We start from the raw sequence: 19,665 nt of genomic DNA on the forward strand, positions 1-19,665 counted from the left end.
ACTGGGTGTCCATTTCCAAAAAAAATAAATTGTGGCTTTTCAGGAATATCTATCAAACTTTTTTTTTTTTCATTGCATAGTGATCCATTTGGATTTCATATAATTATGAGCTTATTTTGCCAATCCATAGATGTTAGATTACACTGACATTACAACTACTCCTTGTTGCAACGCCTATAATTGTGGACCAATGTGCATTAAAGGGATGGTCCTGTTCTTAATGAGTATAGTCAGTGCATCATGACTGACAACTCTGTCCTTTGAATTTCAACACACAAGGGAGATATGGGAATTACACTAGCCAATGAGACGGCACTATCAACAAGCTTTGGCCAGATTGGATCAAGGATAGCAGATCAGAGTAGGCCTGTGTCCCATGCAGTTCCATTACCACTTTGGGAACATATTAGTCTATGAAAGTGGGGAACATTTTACTCCATAATTTGTTCTGGGAATGGGAAATCTATCTGAGAAAATAAACAAAGTGTGGGCAGATTATTGCCTGAGGTACTAGCTGGTAAAATAGATGGTCAGATAAGCCAAGAAATGTATATTAATTTGTAGGCTGCACCCAGGTCCTCTGCCCCAACCCTCTCTAGCGTTCTCTAGACAATTTTTGGTTTTCCAAAATCTAATGTAGTTTAATGCTCATTTGAGTAGTCACTGGATAACAGCACCAGCTTAAAGCCAGTAGGAAAGCTATAGGCTCCGGTTTCTCTACAGCAAATATTTTTGAATAATTGTATTAACTTATGAATAATTCACTGTAGTATCACCCAGTGAAAGGGGGTTTCAGTACGCATAGTGGGCTTCAGCAGACCAACCAGCAATTGAAGCAAAAATAAGCAGTTGGCTGGCCACACACATTTCAGAATAAACCTTAGTAGGCAGGCAGCCATGTTGAATTGGTGTACGGTGTTGCCAGATGTTAACTGTTAGCTGGAACAAAACCTTATTGAGGTTTTCACAATTTTGCTTTGTGAATCATAGGCTGTGGTGCATAACAACACTGTAACAATGCTTCTTTTTGGCAATCAAAAAGTATTATTTTACAGGTACAGTAGTTTTTTCACGAGTAAAAGTCGTAAAGGCAAGTTTACAACTCAACAAAATCAGGAGAACACACAATCCTAATAACGTAAATAGCTTTCTTACTGGTATACTAACCAGGCTTACTGACAAGTTTCATACTACTAGATTAGTAGATGAACAGTGGCAGATAAAAAAACAACTGTTTTCAGGTAACAATACTCTTGAAACACAACAAAGCTCACTGTTACATTTTTAACACAACAAAATAGTATGCAAAAAACAAATTCATTTTAAACTCAATTTAATTTGAAAATATTCAACTGTGCCCCCTTCAAAATGCTAGTTTCACTCAAACAATGAGTGTTTAAGCACATACACTGATCAGCCGCATTATAACCACCTGCTTAAAACAGTTTTTTCATGATTAAAAATGCTTTAAACTGTATAAACTTGTCTATAAACATTTAATGATTTGATATGTGTACTTCGATAAGCAGATCATCAGTAGTGTATTGCATTCAAAAGTAAAAATTTTTAATGAAAATTGAAATCTTTTAAACTCATTAGAAGGGGGGTGGGGGGGGTCATTGTTTTTTTATTGAAATATCTTGGTATGTACTGGTGTTCATGATGATGTCTATCTTAACAGGTGCTCCAGGACCTGTAGAATTTATCATATTGTGCCCCACTCCAGCAACATTCACCCTGGGAAAACAGCATAATGTATAATCTTGAAAGCCTTCATAATATTTAAATCACTGTATTATTAGCAAAAAGCTTGACTGTACTGTACTGGACAATACTGTAGTTAAGATCATATTGCGTTTATATATCCCTCTCTAGTGGTAAGGAACTGACATTACAACAATTGTTAAAACATAGATTCATGATACTGTATATGGAATTTATTGAGTAATAAGAGGCACAAAACATGTTGGGTTGTCAGGTTAATACTTTATTTTTGATTGTTGCAAGAAGAGTGGGGGGAAAAAGAGATCTGATACAAAGAAAGAAAAATGATGGGGAGATTAGATATTTGGGGTATATGGGGCAATGTGTGGCTACAAGCCTTTTTTTTATCAGATTAAGTTATAAAGTGGTCAATGAACGTTACAATCTCACAATGTGTGAAAAGCCCTCCTGACTCTGTGGGCTGTTCAAGCAATTATACATCATCACTCTGACAATTAAACATTACCAGACAGTAGCCACATGACTTTAACAGTGAACTTCAATAAATGTCAACACATTTAGCCACTGCCTATTCTCCAACTCCACTGCCAATCACATAATCTGAAAAATTCCCTCATGCATCTTGAAGGGCTTCATTTTAATGAAAGAAGAGAATGAAGATTCCTCACCAATACCAAAATAAGGAATTATATAGATTCAGTACTCTAAAATTGGCTGTATGTTGTATGTTTGAGAATCCAGTTGTAATGCCTACAGCATACCAATATTTTCCTATCTTTGCTGGTTTTCAGGCTTTCTCTGAGATTGTATTTTATAACATTAGGAAAAACATGGGCATTAATTCTTGAACCCCAAGAACACTTTTATAGCAGTGGAATATAAATACCTGCTCAAGGACTGATATTGAGGTGTCCAATTTGAAGTGAACAAATAGTCACAGGGTCAGGAGATATCAATAGCTGCCACTTCGGACTAGTTTCTGTGTATCAGGGTATGTCTGTTTAATAAGAGCCTGATCAGAAATGTACTCAAGATGTTGCAGTATGATTGCAAGAAGCCTACGTGTAGGCTGAATTCCACCTAATTGGTTTATTCACAAAAAAGTGGCAGGAGATTTGACTGGAGCAAAATTTAAAAGAAGCTGGCATTACACCCTGGATATATAGTGCTTAGGCAGATTTATGTTGGCTTTCCTTTTTTTCTCAACACAAAAGGCTTGTAACCACACCCGAGTGGTGCCATATGAGCTCCTGCAGTTTGTCACGCTGTGCTCGGTGCCCTCCGGAAACTAACAGTGTTGCGGTTTCATCACACATTTTCAGACGTACAAACTTCAATGGCAGGGTGTAAAGTGCTGGGAAATGGGGCGGGGGGCAAGGTTGGACAGCTCCCATACTGACTGAGGAAAACTGTGGCAGCTGCTCTTTTTGGTTTAATATTTTGGAACATAATGGGAGAAAATAGGAGATGGGTACAACTGAAAATAAAAAGAGACGGAGAAAAGAACAGACTGACAGGAGTAAGTGAGAGTTATCGGAGTTGATACTGCAAGGAGGCAAGTGCTGCTCATGCTTTGTGATTACAGAACCCAAGTTTCTTGACATGTTTCCTATAGGACTACAGTATATATACCAGACTTAAACATGGAGTGGCTGCGACTGTTTCACCTGTCATTATTCAAGTCAGTAAAAAATAATCCATCTACCTTTTGTTTTGTTTTCAACTTCGTTCAACACATGACTAAATTACATTCATTTATCTGTGTACTCAAAACCCTTTTTTGCAGAACCCTCTTCTGTCTGGCAAAAGGGGAAATGTAAAACAAACAGAACATCATATAAAAAACAAACAAACAAACAAACAAACAAACAAACAAATAAAAATGCAGAGATACACATAACAGTAAAGCCACAAGGGGTATATGGGGATCTCCATTGCAGCGGACGTTATGCCCAGGCTTTTTCCAGCTAGGGACCAGGTCTATTGGATGACATCAACCCCTCATTTGAACACAGCAGACACAGGAGGAAACAAAAAGAGCTGGAAGGACCAAAAATGCTGGACACTCTCTGACTGCTACAGTGCCCGTCCAGCATGTATCAATGTACAAAGTTGCTCACACAAACTCCCCCTTCCCATGAATATCCAGGAGGGTTTTTGTTGTTGCTGAAGAAGCTCCATTAGAGCTACAAACTTGGCTGCACTTTCCCTCCATGTGTCTCTACCGGGATAACACAGACGTCACTGTGTTTCCATCTCTTTCTCCCTTGCTTCCCTTTCTCAATACTCTTACACTCTCAGACTCAGCCAAGCAAATGGAGTGTGTCTTTGGGGACACTGGGGACAAAAGAAAAAGGCCACTAAAGATTAGGTTGACTGATTTTTTTCATTACTGGAAGAGATGAGATGAGTAATAGGAGAATTGGAAGTACATCACCTGGCATCTGTTCTACAGTTCTTGCCCAGTGGCCATTTTCACATAAAGTGTCATATAAGCTTCATTCTGTTACTGATGGTGTTCACCATTGTGAACAATGTTGAACTTTAGCGTGTCAAGCCGCTTTGTGCAAACCCCAAAATGCAGGAGACCCTCAAACTGGCTTTATGCCATGTGACCACTGTGTTCTCTTAGTTGAGGTATCACAAACTTCCAAACGTTGCACTTAATGGTCAGTTACCTTGCTTGCTATTACAGAATCGGTTCCAGCCATCTAGCTTCTGGGATTGCTACTTCATAATTTGCAGGGTGGACTGTGGATCTAATATTTCTACACACTGACATACAACAACTTGACCATAGCACAGGAATGATGGTCAGACCACAGAGCTCCCTGGAATGGGTCATTTCTTGAGCAGATGGCCTGGCACGCGCATCCACGCCAACATACAGACAAACAAACAAACAAACAAACAAACACACACACACACAGGCAAACACTAGAGCAAGTATTTATGTGCACACAAATGCATGTATCTACATGTACATTCTCAAGTGCTTGCACAAGTATGAATGTGTAGTACACACACACACATATATATATACATATTTATATATGTGTGTGTGTGTGTGTGTGTATGGGAACATACATGCTAACACACATGCAAAAGTGCGCACGTACACATGCACACACACACGCACACACAAGTTAATTCAACCACACACATATATACATGCACACTCTGACATTCACACAATGACAGTCAAGTTACACTCGTAACTCCACTAGAGTGATGGCCTTTCAGACTCATCCCTTTTCTTTTCTAAAACATAACCAGCCTGTTTTTTTTTTCTTTTTTGCGGTCACTATAAAGGGAAGCAGACTGAACTAATTTTTGCAAAACACACACCCTGTTAGCTGTTATTATTGTTATATTATAGATATTATTATTATAACGCTTCTGAAAGACAGTTAATCGAGCTCTAGTACTACTACAGAAAGAAAGAATAAAAGGAGAGAGGTGTACTGGAAGTGCTAGATGGATAGGGGAGGGAGAGGGGTGTCTTTCTCTGTTTGTCCTACATCCTCCCCTGTTGAACTCCCTCTCCAACCCCTCTGCCCTTTACCCCTCCTCTAAAGTTGACTAGGTCTTATCACTACTTAACTTTACAAAAGGGAGGCAGGGATTGTTCAAGTGCATTCAGTCACCTTGGAGCAAAAACACTTCCCTCAAAAGCCCACCTGTCTTTTTAATATTTCATTGCTGTGTTTCCTCCTATGGGTTGGTGCTGTCCCGCTTCTTGTTGTTGCCACTGCTGTTGCTGTAGTGGCTTGGATTGGCCACTAGATGGTGTGGCACTGCACCTGCATATGGGCCAGCAGCATAGTTGAAGAGGGCTGGCAGGAAGGGCAGTGGTTCCACCTTTTCCTCTGGGGCCATCATGTTCAGAGCCATGGGCAGAGCAGCCAGGTTGTAGGGGTAGGCAAGCAGCTGTGGGCTATACAGCAGGTGGTAAGGGTCAGGGTAGAATGGTAGCTTGGCTAAGTCCCCATTGGCACCCATCTTCCCCAGTGGTGCAAAAGGAAGAGGGTTGGCTGGATAGGACACAAGGATGTTTTCTTCATGTTTCTTACTGGAGCGGCAACCCCCAGGCATGATAAGGGGCAAAGGGAACTCCTGGACTGGGTACTTAGCCTCCCCACAATGGCCTGTAGTTGCTGATGAGGGGTCCTCGTCAGGTTCAGCCTCCGATTGAGGCAGCCGGGAATGAAGCAATGTGTTAGTAGAGGCATTCTCATTCACCCCAGAGGAGCATGATGGCAGGTGACGTCCCTGTCTCTCAGAGCCCCGGGTGCTATGCAGTGAAGAGGGTGCCTCCAGATGTGCCCGTGCCAACAGGTCAGATGCATTTGGGGAACGATGGGGTGATTTGGAGTGCCTCTGCGAAACAGTGCTCACAGGGGTTTGTATAATGGAGTACTCAGGAGATGCTGCTGGAGTCTCTACCTCCTGCTTAGGCACTAAGAGAGTTGCCTCCCTGTCCCTCTGCTGCTCTCTTTGGACCTTTACCTTTCCTGTGGCAGAGTGGCTTAACTCCCGCTCCCTTATTATAGATGCCACTGATAAATCTTGTGCGTGGACAGTGCTGGAGCTTCTGGACGTAGCTGGTAACCGGAGGTTCTGAGCAACCAGGGGCTTCTCCACTTTAGCCGGAACTCTCATAGTCCCCTGATTGGGAGTGCCCTCATTCTTTAAATCTGCAGTCACTCCACACTGTGAATCCTCACCTCCACTGGGCACTGCTGTCAAGGGCCCCGCTATTTCAACATTGGCTCTTTCCTGCACAGAAGTCCCAGATGTCCCATGCACAGAAGTGTCATTTACTTTTTCCATTTGCACAGGGCTGCTTTTGCAGCTTACCTGATCCTCTGCCCTTCTTTCTCTGGATATTTTGTAGGAACAAGTTGGGTCATGGATGCCTTTTCTGCTCAAAACCAACACACTATGAAGGCTGGTCGATGAGGCTTCAAGTCTGTCAGGTCTCGAGCTGGGGCTGGTCTGGGCAAGCTCACTGTACTCGGGACTGGGGTCGCTGACAGCACTAGGACCTTTGTCTTTGTGCTCTGAATCTCCAAATGCACCAAGTGTCTGGGGCTCTGCTTTGCTTTCCCGTGAAAAATTAGGACCTTGTGACTCAATGTTGTCAACAGACTGAGGGGCCACCTTGGGATAATTGATGACTGGGATAGCCTGAGCATGGTCATTTTTAGTATTTGACTCTGTGCTTGATGATAGCTCTGCTGATGCTGTAGACAGTGCCTCCATGACTGGGGCTATAGTCCCACATTCATCCTCTCTATCTATAATGGGGCTGTCTACCTCATGGCGTTTAGTGTGCCGACCCAGTGCAGCAGCTGTTTTGCACACCTTACCGCAGTGGGGACATATGTGTCTCACAGAGGGCCTCCGACCTACACGACCCGGACTACCTTTTCCAGGTACAGCCTTCTCCACTTCTGTCTCCATCACCATGTCCACATCTGTGTCAACTGGCTGATTTTGTGACAGGGAGGAAATGTGGTCAACTTGAACATGCTGAGTTCTATGGTGCTCATCCAACAGGGCCTGGGAGGGGAATGACTCATGACACTTCAAACACACAAACTCTAGAAGGTGTGTGAGCTCATGTCTGTCCCGCTTTCGTGCAGTGGAAAACCAGCGCCCACAGGTCCCACACTCAGATGCCTTCTTCATTGTTTGGAGATGCTCTTGTTTGCTTGTGCAATTAGAAGAGGCTTCCGTGAGTGACTTAGTAGGGTGTATCCTACACTGCGATTCATTTTCCTCTGCAGTGTCCTGTTGCTGTTTCTCTGTTGAGAGAACAGAACTGGTACTTGAACATTTTTTGTGCCCCTGTGTTCCATCTTTTTTTACTAGTTCTTCCTCTACTTCCTCCTCGTCCTCATCTTCCTCCCCCTCCTTGACACTGTGGTCCATGACCCGCTCTGTCCTTCTTATTAACCTCAAAGAACGCTTATAACGCAGGTGCCGCTGCCAGGTAGACTTCTTCACTTTCTGTACATGCAAGGATTTTCGCTTGGGTTTGTAGGTATAGTAAGGCCGCCACAGATTGTCCTCTGCATCCTGGTCACTTTCCTCTTCTCTCACCTCCTGACGGAAATAGTATTCTCGGACTTTAGCTATCTTGGGAGCTTTGGGGCTCTTCCTCCAGCTATCCCCCTCTTCCAGCTCACTGGAACTGCGGTGTGCATGATGTCTGTGACGGTGGTGGTGGGTATGGGAACGGTAGGGTTCTGTTGGATCTTGTGAGCTAGCGTCAGTCTTTTTGGCTTTGCTGGGTGACAGACTCTTGTCTCTCATCAAGTCTGTCTCAGAGATGCTCCGCTTGACAATAGCCTCCTCCCCAATCCGCACAGTGATCTGGCAAAGTGGCGCAGAACCCCTGATCTCTGCCACCCCTGCTACGCAGGCTGGCTTTGCTGTGTAGGTCACTCCCTTGTGGGCCCTGCGGCCCTTCTGAGGTTTGCTCTTTTCCTCCCCTGCCACTACCTGCTTGTCCTCCACTTCCTCTGCAGTGGATACACCCTCCTCTTTCTGAGACTGGACATAATTTTTCAGTACCTGCTTTTTCATGGGCCTATGGGCTGCTTTGGAGGGCAGCTGACTGTTATCAGAGGTTGAACTTGAGTTGAGGAAGTTTCTGTCACCCCCTGAAGAGATTTGGTTGCTGTGGACAATGACAGAGGAGGAGACAGCTGTGCCATGCTTGATGACTGAAGGTTTAGGATGTCCATAGGTGATGACAGAAGAGACAGGAGCAATGGAGCCAGAGTAGTCCCTTGGTAGTTGTATGTTGCTGCTGCCTGGTAAGATAGCACTTCCACTGCTGCCTGCTTGCTCTCCATCAGTTGGCTCTTCCTTGCTCATCCTCAATTGCACATCTGACTTAGCATCTGTGAGTTTTGAGGGTTCCCCGAGACCTAAGTTATCTGAGTTAACTCCAAAGGTGAACTTGCTGGGGTCAGTAAGTAAATCTGGGGGATGACTGTCACTGATTAGAGAGTGTAACTGACTGGGGTCCAGAGGTGTAGGCAAGCTGCAGTCCAAGGGTAATGACAAGGGCTTTGCCGATTCTGGAGGCAACAGCAAACTATCAGTGAGGGACTGACTGTATGTCTTGTAGGGCCGTTTCTGGGACCGCATAGGTAGCAGCCGGTACAGCTTAAGGGCATTGACCTTCTGCTTGTAGCCACCATTAGCAGTCTTCTCACTGGAGATGAGGCCAGGACTGATACCATGAAAGGCCTTCTGGTGTGTTTTGAGGTTGTAATAGGTGGCAAATGCCTCCCAGCAGAAGATGCATTGGTAGCGGCGTTCTCCTGTGTGCCAGACCTCATGCTTTGTACGATACTCTGCAAGGGCAAAGACCTTATCACAGAAGTGGCAAGGGTACTTGCGACGCCAGGAATGCACATTGGAGTGACGCTTGAGGCTAGAGAGTGTCATGTAGGAGCGCTCACATACAGTGCAGAAGTAAATTATGTGTCCATCCACAACCTTTACAAAGTGGTCCTCCTCAGCCAGCAGATCAGCGTGCGGGAAGGGGCGGTGGTGTCGTCCTAGAAAGGGCCGTCCTTTCTTCAAGGGTCGGCCAGCTCCCATGCGACCTTGCTCTGGCTGCCCGACTTGTCCTCCTCCTTGTTCACTCTCCTCAATGTCCTCTGGTGGTTCTTGCTTGGTGGGGACATGCAGGGCAGGTGAAGCTTGTCTACAGGCAGCTTCGTGGGATTGTAGTCTCTTGTTGTGAATGAAGGCTTTGCCACAGTGCCGACAGCTGAGAGCTCGCCCCCCACGATGAAGTCGCATGTGAACAGTGAGGGAAGAGGCAGAGCTGAAGAGGCGGTGACAAACCCCACATAGGAGATCAGGCTCTGAGGACACAGATGAGGAGTCATTGGGTGCTGGAGGAGTGAGAGGAGGAGGAAGAGGGTTAGGTTGGGGCAGACTTGGTCCTGTTGTTGGGCTTTCTGTTCTCCCCTGCTTGATCCCTGAACCATGCTCAACTCTATCTGGCTCTAGAGGCCCCTGGCCCTGGAAGGCCATGGCACTCAGGTTGAACAGGATCTGCGCTGTCTCTGTGGTAGAGCACTCAGAGTCCATGCTTGCAGGGAAGCTGTCACCCTTTCCCCCCGCTGGAAACACCAGTCCTGTCCTGGATGCAGGCAACAGAGGGAGGTTCATAAATTGGGGAACAGTGCCGGTCACAGAGGAGGGGGATGTGGATGGAGGGTCCTTCTTAGTTGGTGCAGTTAGATCAATGGGGGAGGTTGGTGAATGGCCAGTCATGTGCTGTATTTTCTTATCCACCTTAGTGGCTAACTTCCATGATGTCTCCTCTGGGTCTGTTATGCAGGCAGAAGAAGAGGATGGGGAGTGTGAGGGGGGGATGTGATTTTGTGCTGAGAGGTCAGGGAAAGGCACACTGAGGGGAACAGAAAAAAATGTTTTTGCGCTCTTGGCAATGGCAACCTTGTCAGTTCCTTCCATCCTTTCAGTTTTATCCTGCCTGATTTTGCTTTTGATAAGACGTGAGTCTTTCCCCAATAGGCCAGCCAGAAAAGGCACGCCCAGGCTTCGGCCTGCCTCAGAGAGCTGCTGGGTCCCCCTTGAACCGTGCTGGGGAACACGGGAGGTGTAGATGTAGTCCAGCAGGTCAGACAGCACTCTAGATTGAAGCTGGGGCAACTCCAGTACCCTGTCCTTCCTAGGGAGAGCAGATTCTGAAGGGGAAGGTGAAGGAGCTGGAGGTGAAAGCAGCTCACGGAAGTAGGGGCTACAAGCGGCCAAGACACTCTGGTGTGCACGGAATTTGGCGTCGTCAGAGGCAATAAGTGTGATGTCACAGAAGGGTGCAGGGCCGGCCAGCCGCTGCTCGTTCAGCTGCGAGAGGAGAGTGCCTGCATGGAAGGGGTCCCAGACCTCTGCCTGGGACACCATGACCGCACCCCAAAACCTGTGAAGAAATAGAACGGACATAATTCTTCACACATATATACATAGTCAAGCATATTTTAGAGCAGTGGTCCTCACTCCTGTTCCTGGAGAGCAACGGGGTGTGCAGGCTTTTGCTGTTAATGTTGGCTGTTAATCCAGTTAATTACAGTTAACTCACCACACCTGGTTTCTTGAGTCTGAATTGGTTGCTGATATTAAGGTAGAAACAAAAACCAGCACACCTTGCAACTTTCCAGAAACAGGGGTGAGGACCATCGTTTACTCATAGTATTGCCAAACTTTAGCCAAAAAGTATGTTTATGCAGTGTCTTATTTTTTGGGTATCACAGCAAGGTAGAGAAAAAAAATTTTTTTACGGTAACTGCTAAATTTGGTAACTGGCCTTTAAACTGGAGCTGTCATGTTATATCTTTGTTACGCATACAGGCATCTGTTGCATGGATCTGTAGGTTAGATCCCTTGCTTCAGATACACAGTAAGAAAACAAAATGAAAACAAATAAAAAAACCAGAAGAAATAACTGCCACAAGGGTAGTATTATGGAAATACATCACTGGTTAATGAGCGTACAGACGTCAGCAGCAGTTGCACTACTGAGATGCACGCACATCTATTTCCGAATGATTGCAAATGTAGCTTTGGAATTTATTTGCAGCTGCATATTTATAATAAGAATTATATAACAAAATTAAACCCAATGAACTGTGTGAGGGACTGTTTTAATGCCATGTAGAAAATATGTGGGGGGCAGGATTTGAGGGGCACAATCTACAGCAGAAGAGATTTTGGTTTTAGCATGGCAAAACCTAGGAAGGCATTTTGGAGATCAGCTCCACCATGCCACGACATTCCCTTCACATTCCCTAATTGAAAGCCATTCAGATTTAATCACGATTTCCTGAAATAGAGTGCTGACTTATACATAGCCAGGAGAACCTAAAATAGGTCCACTCTAAACAGGAAGAAAAAAGGGCCAATTTCCACCGTAAGCGGCTTGCTGCCCTGGGCAATCACTTGCATCCTCTGGCTGGGGCACAAGACTAACCTTTTGGGGAGGGGGCTTGTTTTTTCCGCTTTCTGTATCCGGTCTGATTTGTCGCAACCTAGCTTGGAGACGGGCACACCACTCCCACATTGCAATTATGAATCAGCCAAGATGGCGGAAATGCTTGTTGTTTCTTTTTAAAATTCATATTTAAAAAGAACCTCTAATGTGCAATGTTATGGTTTTTTTTATTTTTATGTGACGCATATGCAGCAGGTCTATGAGGGAGAATGGCAGTTGGGCCATAATGATGCGACAGAGGAAAAATCCTCTGTCATGCTTTTCCGCCTGCATTCCTGCCCCGTCGGCCCAAGCAGGAGGCAGGCCTCTGTAAAATTCCACAAGCAGCCCTGAACAGACAGAAACTAGGTCAGCACTGTTATTGCAGAGAGAAGAGGAGGGAGAGAGAGAGACTGAGGGACACTGGAAAAAGGAACTCACATAGTTCACTGTCACACTGATGGACAAACAGACACACATCAACACTGATACACAAAAAGCCATGTACACTGATGGATTAGAAGACTACTCAGTCCAATATATTGTATAAACACGACAAACATAAGACACAAACGACAGACATATGGGCACTGCACACACTGAAACACCAATAACAGCCACTCTGATACAAAAACACACAAATAAATGCACAGTAACTGATAGAATGGTATCTAGAGAACAATATTTCAATTCAGACACAAGCATACAAACTAGCACGCAACCGGATGAATTTTTAGCTTAAAAATCTCCAGTTTTATCCAGTATTTCTCTGATTTGCTGTGGATGAGAAAGCTGGTCCACCTCCCCCTCAGTTTTTCTCTCCGTCTCTCTCTGACGCACGTAGTGCCTCTCCACAAACAGGTCCTGCACAACAGACTGGCCAAGCGTGACAGGGGTGCCTCGCTCTCCCCTCCCCCTCACACACGCTCAGTCTGACCCTGTGAGCCCTGCCAATCCAGCTCTGAACCTACAGAGGCCGGCACGGCACAGCTCCGCCTCTCTCAGCAAACTGAGCCCTGTTCACAAGCAACACTAGAGCACTGTGGGCTACCAGCATAAGCTCAGAATGACCAGGGCCCCAAACTCTCAAAATTCTGTGATCACGGATCAGTACATTGGCTTGGCCTACATAAAGCAACTGAAGCCACATGAATCTTTAACCCCCCAAGACTCTTGGTTTGTCTTTCACTCATTTCCGCTTTCTCTAAATGTGCATGCATAAAAACGACAATTTGCTGTTCTTAATATGTGTATTGCAATATACTGTTTGGTATACAATTTTTTTTTGCCTAAGGCCAGCCGGTGAAGCCATGAATCAATAAGCACACACGCACCTGTGCACACACACACTCATATATAAGTATAATACCTAATGCACAACAAAGAAAATGGTAATGAGAATTAAGTTAATGCTAAAGAAATGGGTACCACACTGCACTGTGTATACGAATAATGTTGTGCCTTGGTGACTAAATATGAAATCATCAAGTGTGTGGTGGACACACTTGAAATGGGAGAGCATGAGATATCAGTAATCGGCTGAAGGGAGTGGAGATGGAATGGGAAAGTGTGAGTGCTGCCTTTCTCTGTGCTGGTCACTGCAGGGGCCCGGCCTGTCAGGGCAGCAGTTGGACTGTAAAGAGGGGGCTGTCGTTAGAGCCTGAACTCTGGACAACCTCCGGCCAAAAAACATCACCAAGTCAGCCAGCTGAGGATTGAGGGGAGGGAAGGGGGATATGGGGTGGTGTGGGGGGGGGGGGGGTCTTACTTCAAACACAACTCTTCCTTGTACAGATTTCATGGTTTCCTTGTCTTTAAGATCTTACACAGCATGCCCAAACCATTTTCCTGAGAATAAAACTGTGGTATCGTGTTGATTTTGCATGCCTCTCTGTGCTCTGCTGAGTCCATCCATGTAAATGCTGCACTTTTACTTGGTCTCCCAGATTTCAGCCCAGCAAATCATTTCCATAATTCTGTCACTGCAACTGAATCATGTAAAGTTTATGACAATGTATGATGAACAAACGTATGAGGGCATGAAATGCCGTACAACACCAGTGCCAATTCACCAAATCATTGACATCGTTTAGCATGTAGAACAATACAGACCAGCAATGGGTTTATCAAGCTGACAAACACATGGGACTGACATAAACATCCATTTTCATCTTGAATTTTACAATGACCCATGGTCAAATGAGTGATGTGACAATTGTCACATTTTTCCAAAAGTATTTGAAGCAATACAACAACAGTGCAGAATAAAACTTGAATGTATTTGCAAATGCATGGTTTCTTCCATATTTGCTGGTGTTGTAGAACAACCTGTGCACAACCAAAGACCAAAAACTGGTGAGCAAAAACATTTGATTGTAACTGTGCGCACCATCGCCTGACCTCTGACCCAGAGCTCTATGCTTTTATGATAGTTTTATCTATGATAGTTATACAATGAGAATAAAAGCTGGCTAGAGGAGCCTTGACAAAGAGGAATGTGGAAATATTTGGCAGACCTACTTTTTTTTTCTTGTTTTGGGAAGGGGGGGCAAGGAAATAACAGCAGGACTATGACGTCAATGTACCCTCCTAGTTATTGCAACAAGCTTCTTTCTTAAAACTAAAAGTGAAAACAGAAAATAGTCATTCCTATGACAAGGCAAATGAGTAGTGGAAGGGGGAACTAGGAACAGAATGCTCTACCTAGCATATGTATCCTTCGGGAAGCTTGTTTGCACATGTTACATTGAATTCTCTTTGTTATTATTTTAACAAAAAATTATGAAAATCAAGCCAAGCCGCAACAACGGAAGGCTTCCAAAATACAAAGACAGCCTCCTTTTCTAAAATCTTCTTTTTACGCCCTCTTAGCCCACTCCTGAGGTGTGATCCGGAGCAGTTCTAACCTACGCAGAGTTCTTAATATTGTAACTTTCTGCTTTTTACATCACAATCGCTAGACGAGTCATCACGCTCCTGAAAAAAGCACTGCGTGGTGAGCGAGTGAGACAAGAGGAGGATGAGGGAGAGGAGGATGAGGGAGAGGAGGCCCTCATTAACCGCACACACATGCGTGCGCACACATACAGACACGCACTAACGCAAAAAAAAAAAACCACTTCACTTTCCCCCGTCCTTACAAAACGAAAACAACAACAATGGAGAGATTGAAAAAAAAACAAGCTAAAAAGAAAAAGAGAGAAATGAATCGGTCAAAGATTCTCCTCCTCCCTCCCTTTCTCTGGTAGGTAAGCACACAACAAGACGACAACGTACCTCGGAAAACCTCCTGCTGCATCTCTGCTGCGATGTGTTCTCTCTCCTCTCTCTCTCTCTCGCTCTCTCTCACTCCCTCTTCCTCGTTCTGTGTGTGTGTGTGTGTGTGCGTGTGGTGCGTATGCGTGTGAGTGCAGAGAGAGATGGCGCACACACAGGCAGCAGTGTGTAAAGACAGAGGGCAGGAACGACTCTCTCTCCCTCTCTCTCTCTCGCTCCCTCTCTCACAGTTTTGCCTCTGACACATGATTCTTGGTGTTTTTGCTTTTTCCAGTGAGTGAATTCTTTTTTTGTACCCCCCTCATTCTTTTTCCTTCTCCTCACCCCTCCTACTCTGATTCCAATCCTCTTTTTATTTGGAAGTGTTGTTCCCTTCTCTCTCTCTCAAACACACACATACATACATATACACACACATTACTTTATATACACAACGCTCAGATATAGATAGATAGATAGATAGATAGATAGATAGATAGACAGAGGGAGAAAGATGGGGGGTGGGAGGGAGGGAGAGCGAGAGGACGCCATTTAAGCAGTTTGTTATGAGCACTGCCAGTCCCCAAAATGGCTGAAAACAAACAGGAGCCATGCCAACAAAAAAGACTGGGCAGAGAGGGGGGGAGACACGGAGAGAGAGAGAGGAGGGAGGACAGACAATAGTTGGAATAGATGCTCGACTCCCTAAACGAGCGAAGTTGCTGAAACGAGAGAGATCAAAGAGTGGGAGAAAAGGGCAGAGATGCACGCTGGTTTCCATTTTAGTTTTTTCTACTGCTTCCATGAAGCGAGTGGCAGTTTATGGGAAGTGCTGGTGTGGTCAAGTGCAACTAACCTACAGTTTTATACAATATATCTCAATTCACTGCTGGAATATGTACACGCCGATGATAATATTCACCTGTGCAGTGTTTATATTTGAGCGGCAGGGCAGCACCTGTTTCTCCTGTCTCTGTCTAACCCCACCTTGAACTCACACATAAAGTCACGCTCTACTTGAATCTGCTCCCGTGCAAGCTGCAATCTCAGATCTCTGACAGCAGTGCTATGCGCAAGGGGGTGTGTCTCCTATGTGGGGCAAAGACTTGGGGTAGAAAAGTGGAAATTAAGCAAAGAAATAAAAAAGACAGAAGGGACATAGGACTCGGCAAGGAGGAGAAGAGCACTATGGGAAACGGGCAAGGAAAAAAGAAAGCAGCACACACGGTAATGAGAAGGGGCAGTGGAATTTTCTGGAACCGTTCCTCCCTCACACTTCCCTTGATTCTCTTTTGCGTTTCTGCAGCCCCCCCACAGCCCCCTCCCTCCTGCCCTTTCCCTTTGTATACCAGCGCACTTGTCTCCATGGAAACAGCGCTTGGATTGGGTGTTGTTCCTATGACCTCTCCAGCTTTTGCAAGAACTTTGTCGCTTTTTTTCCCCACTGATCCACTCAGATATTTTTTTTCTTTTTTACCAGGGGACTCTGTGTGTGTGAGTGTGTGCATGTGAGTATATAATACATATATAAAAAATAACAGTTATTGACAATAAAGCTTATGTCAAGAACTGTGTTCTTTTTTTAGTTTACAGCATGTTTGTGCATATTTAACAAGGGGGGCAATAATTCTGGAGTCCACTCTTGAGAAATAGGCAGAAAAAGTGCTATAAACTAAAAAAAGAACTGTTATTGACATAATCTTTATTTTCCAACATGCGTAAAGTATTGCACTTCATTAATGCTTCAATGTAATCAACCAAAGTCTTCCATTTTTCAAAAAAAAAAAAAGAAATTCCCAAAAAACATATTCCACAATTATTAGCTCCCCTGATTTAATACTTTGTACAAATACCCCTGGCAGAGATGACAGCCATGAGTCTATTCCTATAATTTGTGATAATGTTAGAGAACACATTTCGGGAGATTTTTCACTATTCCTCCATGAAGAATTTTTCTCATCATTGATATCCTTGGGATACCCCCCAGTTCAGTTCAGTTCAGGTTTGTCATGGGATTTCAGTCTGTCGACTGAGATGGTCATTGCAGAACATGGTTGTTGTTTTAACTAACCATTTCTGAGTGGATTTTGATGTAGTATGCTTGGAGTCATTGTCCTGCTGGACAATTTACCTATGACTTCCTAGTTACGGCAACCAGATTTTCTGCCAAGATTTCCAAGTACTTTGTTGAATTCATTGTGCCATTGATATTACATTACATGTTATTTGGCTGACACTTTTATCCATAGCGACTTACATTTGTTTGACTAAGCAGGGGACAATCCCCCTGGAGCAATGTGGGGTTAAGGGTCTTGCTCAAGGGCCCGACAGCTGTGCAGATCTTAATGTGGCTATACCGAGGATCGAATCACCAGTCCCAGTCATGCATCTTAACCACTACGCTACAGGCAGCCCCCTATATTAAATAGTGCCCCTGGACCACTGGCAGCATAACATCTCCAAAACATCAATGACTCCCCCCACAATATAGATATGAGGTTCTTCTCCTTAGATGCATTCCATTTTGCTGCCAAACATTTTTATGGGGTATATGGCCAAAACGTGAAATGTTGGTCTCATCTCATCATAGCACTCTCTTCCAGTCATAATTCCAATGAGGTTTGGTTTATTGTGCTCAGTAAGGGCTGTCTTTGTGCCACCCTTCCAAACAGTTTGCTGGTACGGAGGTGCCATTTTCTGCTTTTATTTTACTTGGTAACCCCAAGACAAAACCAATCTCTGTAATTCTTATACAAAAATCCTTGGTTTACTTATGGCCTACCTTACCATCTTCCTTTCCATCCGTGGGGATAATATGCACTTGCATCCTCTTTCTGCCAAGTTTCTATGTTTTTATTACAGTGCTAAGTGGCCGTTTAACCATTTAGGTTTTTTTATTTATTATTACCCGAGTTGTCAATTACCATCTGTGTCTTCTGAATTGACAATCCTTTGGCTTTTACCATGCTGATGGTTGACAAAGGGATTTTGCATGCTTGTTACCTAATTTTGTTTACTCTAGTAAAACAAAAAGTGATGGAATGACACAGTATAGTTTCTTGAAATTAAGATGAATGAAATTAAAGTCAAATGATATTGTCAATTTCACTTTGCAATTCAAGCAATTTCATTGCTTGGTTTTATCTACAATAATTGTTACGGGTGGCAATAATTTTTGCACTTGTGGTTTTCAGAAAAAATGACTACTAAATGAAACACATTGAAACATGAGAGTAAATGTATTGAAATAAAAGCATATAGTATCCTATATGTTTGAACATAAAATATAGATTATTATCCAGGCTGTTTATTATATGCAGCCTTTTTTTCTCAACTTTTATTAAGGGTGCCAATAATTCTGGAACACACAGTAAAGTATACAGTGTATAGTGGCCCAGGACCACTGGCTGCAAAACATCTCCAAAACATGAATGACCCACCGCCATATTTAACCGTAGGTATGAGATGCTTGTCCTTGCATGTATTTCACTTTTGCCACCAAAAATGTTGATAAAGTTCAATTTTGGTCTCATGTGACCATAGCAGTCATAATTCCAATTATGTTTGGCAAACTCCAGATGTTTGGTTTTGTTTATTGTGCTTAAAAAGGGCTGTCTTCGTGGCATCTTTCCATAGAGTTTGTTTATTTGGCTTTTCTCATGCTGATGGGTGACAAATATATAAACTTAAATATACTATACACTCAGTGAACAATGTATTAGGTATACCTGTACACCAGCTTGTTAATGCAAATATTTAATCAGCCAATCATGAGCAGCAACTAAATGCATAAAAGCATGCAGATGTGGTCAAGAGGTCCAGCTGTTGTATAGACCAAATGTCAGAATGGAGAAGAAATGTGATCTATATCAGTGGCTTTGACCGTGAAATGATTGTTGGTGCCCGACAGGATGGTTTGAGTATCTCAGAAACAGCTGATCGCTTGGGAGTTTCACACACAACAGACTTTTCGCAAAAAATATTGCAAAAAAAACAAAGCATCCAGTGAGCAGCAGTTCTGTAGGTATAAACATGTGGTTAATGAGAGATGTCAGAGGAAAAGGGTCAGACTGGTCAAAGCTGACAGGAAGGTGACAGTAACGCAAATGAACATGCATTACAACAGTGGTATGCAGAATAGCATCTCAGAACACACAAGACATCAAACCTCTAAGTGGATAGGCTGCAGCAATAGAAAACCTAAAAAAAAAAGTCTAAAAACTAAGTCTAATAAAGTTCTCACTGATTGTATATAACATACTTAAAAAATGACCAACATAATTGTTGCGATAAATTCAAAATGCATCATGTGAAACATACTCTACTTTATCTGTACTATACCGGTGCCTGAGATGGACATTACAGAACATAGATTTTGTTCTATTGAAACATTAATAAAGTACAGTATTTTCCATATGTTGGCATTTTGAGTTTATCTCAATAATTATGTTCTATATATTTTTTTGTGCATTGACAGTCAGGGGTGCCAATAATTCGCGGAATATAGCACACACATAGACACATAAGCCTTGGGACAAAGACATATTTTTTCCTACATTTGGCTTTGGAATTCAACAATTTTATATTTGCAATCAAATAATGAAAATTTGGTTAAGGTACAGATTTTCCGCTCCCATTAAAAACATCACATCTCATTTTTTTAA

General features: G+C 43.6%; 1 protein-coding gene across 2 annotated transcripts in view; it reads right to left on the minus strand.

The window, feature by feature from the left end:
* Positions 1–1,966: 1,966 nt before the first annotated feature.
* Positions 1,967–19,665, minus strand: part of zbtb4 (zinc finger and BTB domain containing 4) — a 32,607-nt gene continuing 14,908 nt past the window's right edge. The window contains exons 1-2 of one of the 2 annotated variants that reach the window (XM_061235379.1): positions 15,023–15,146; positions 1,967–10,699 (exon numbers count right to left, since the gene is read on the minus strand). In XM_061235379.1, the coding sequence (XP_061091363.1) occupies positions 5,440–10,683 (5,244 nt within the window). In that variant the 5' untranslated portion in view covers positions 10,684–10,699; positions 15,023–15,146 and the 3' untranslated portion in view covers positions 1,967–5,439. Of the gene's footprint in view, positions 10,700–15,022; positions 15,147–19,665 lie in introns of those variants that run through there. The other variant, XM_061235378.1, reaches the window with a different exon arrangement.

The sequence above is a fragment of the Conger conger genome, chromosome 3 (assembly GCF_963514075.1).
Source record: "Conger conger chromosome 3, fConCon1.1, whole genome shotgun sequence".
In the NCBI taxonomy this organism is placed as follows: Eukaryota; Metazoa; Chordata; class Actinopteri; order Anguilliformes; family Congridae; genus Conger; species Conger conger.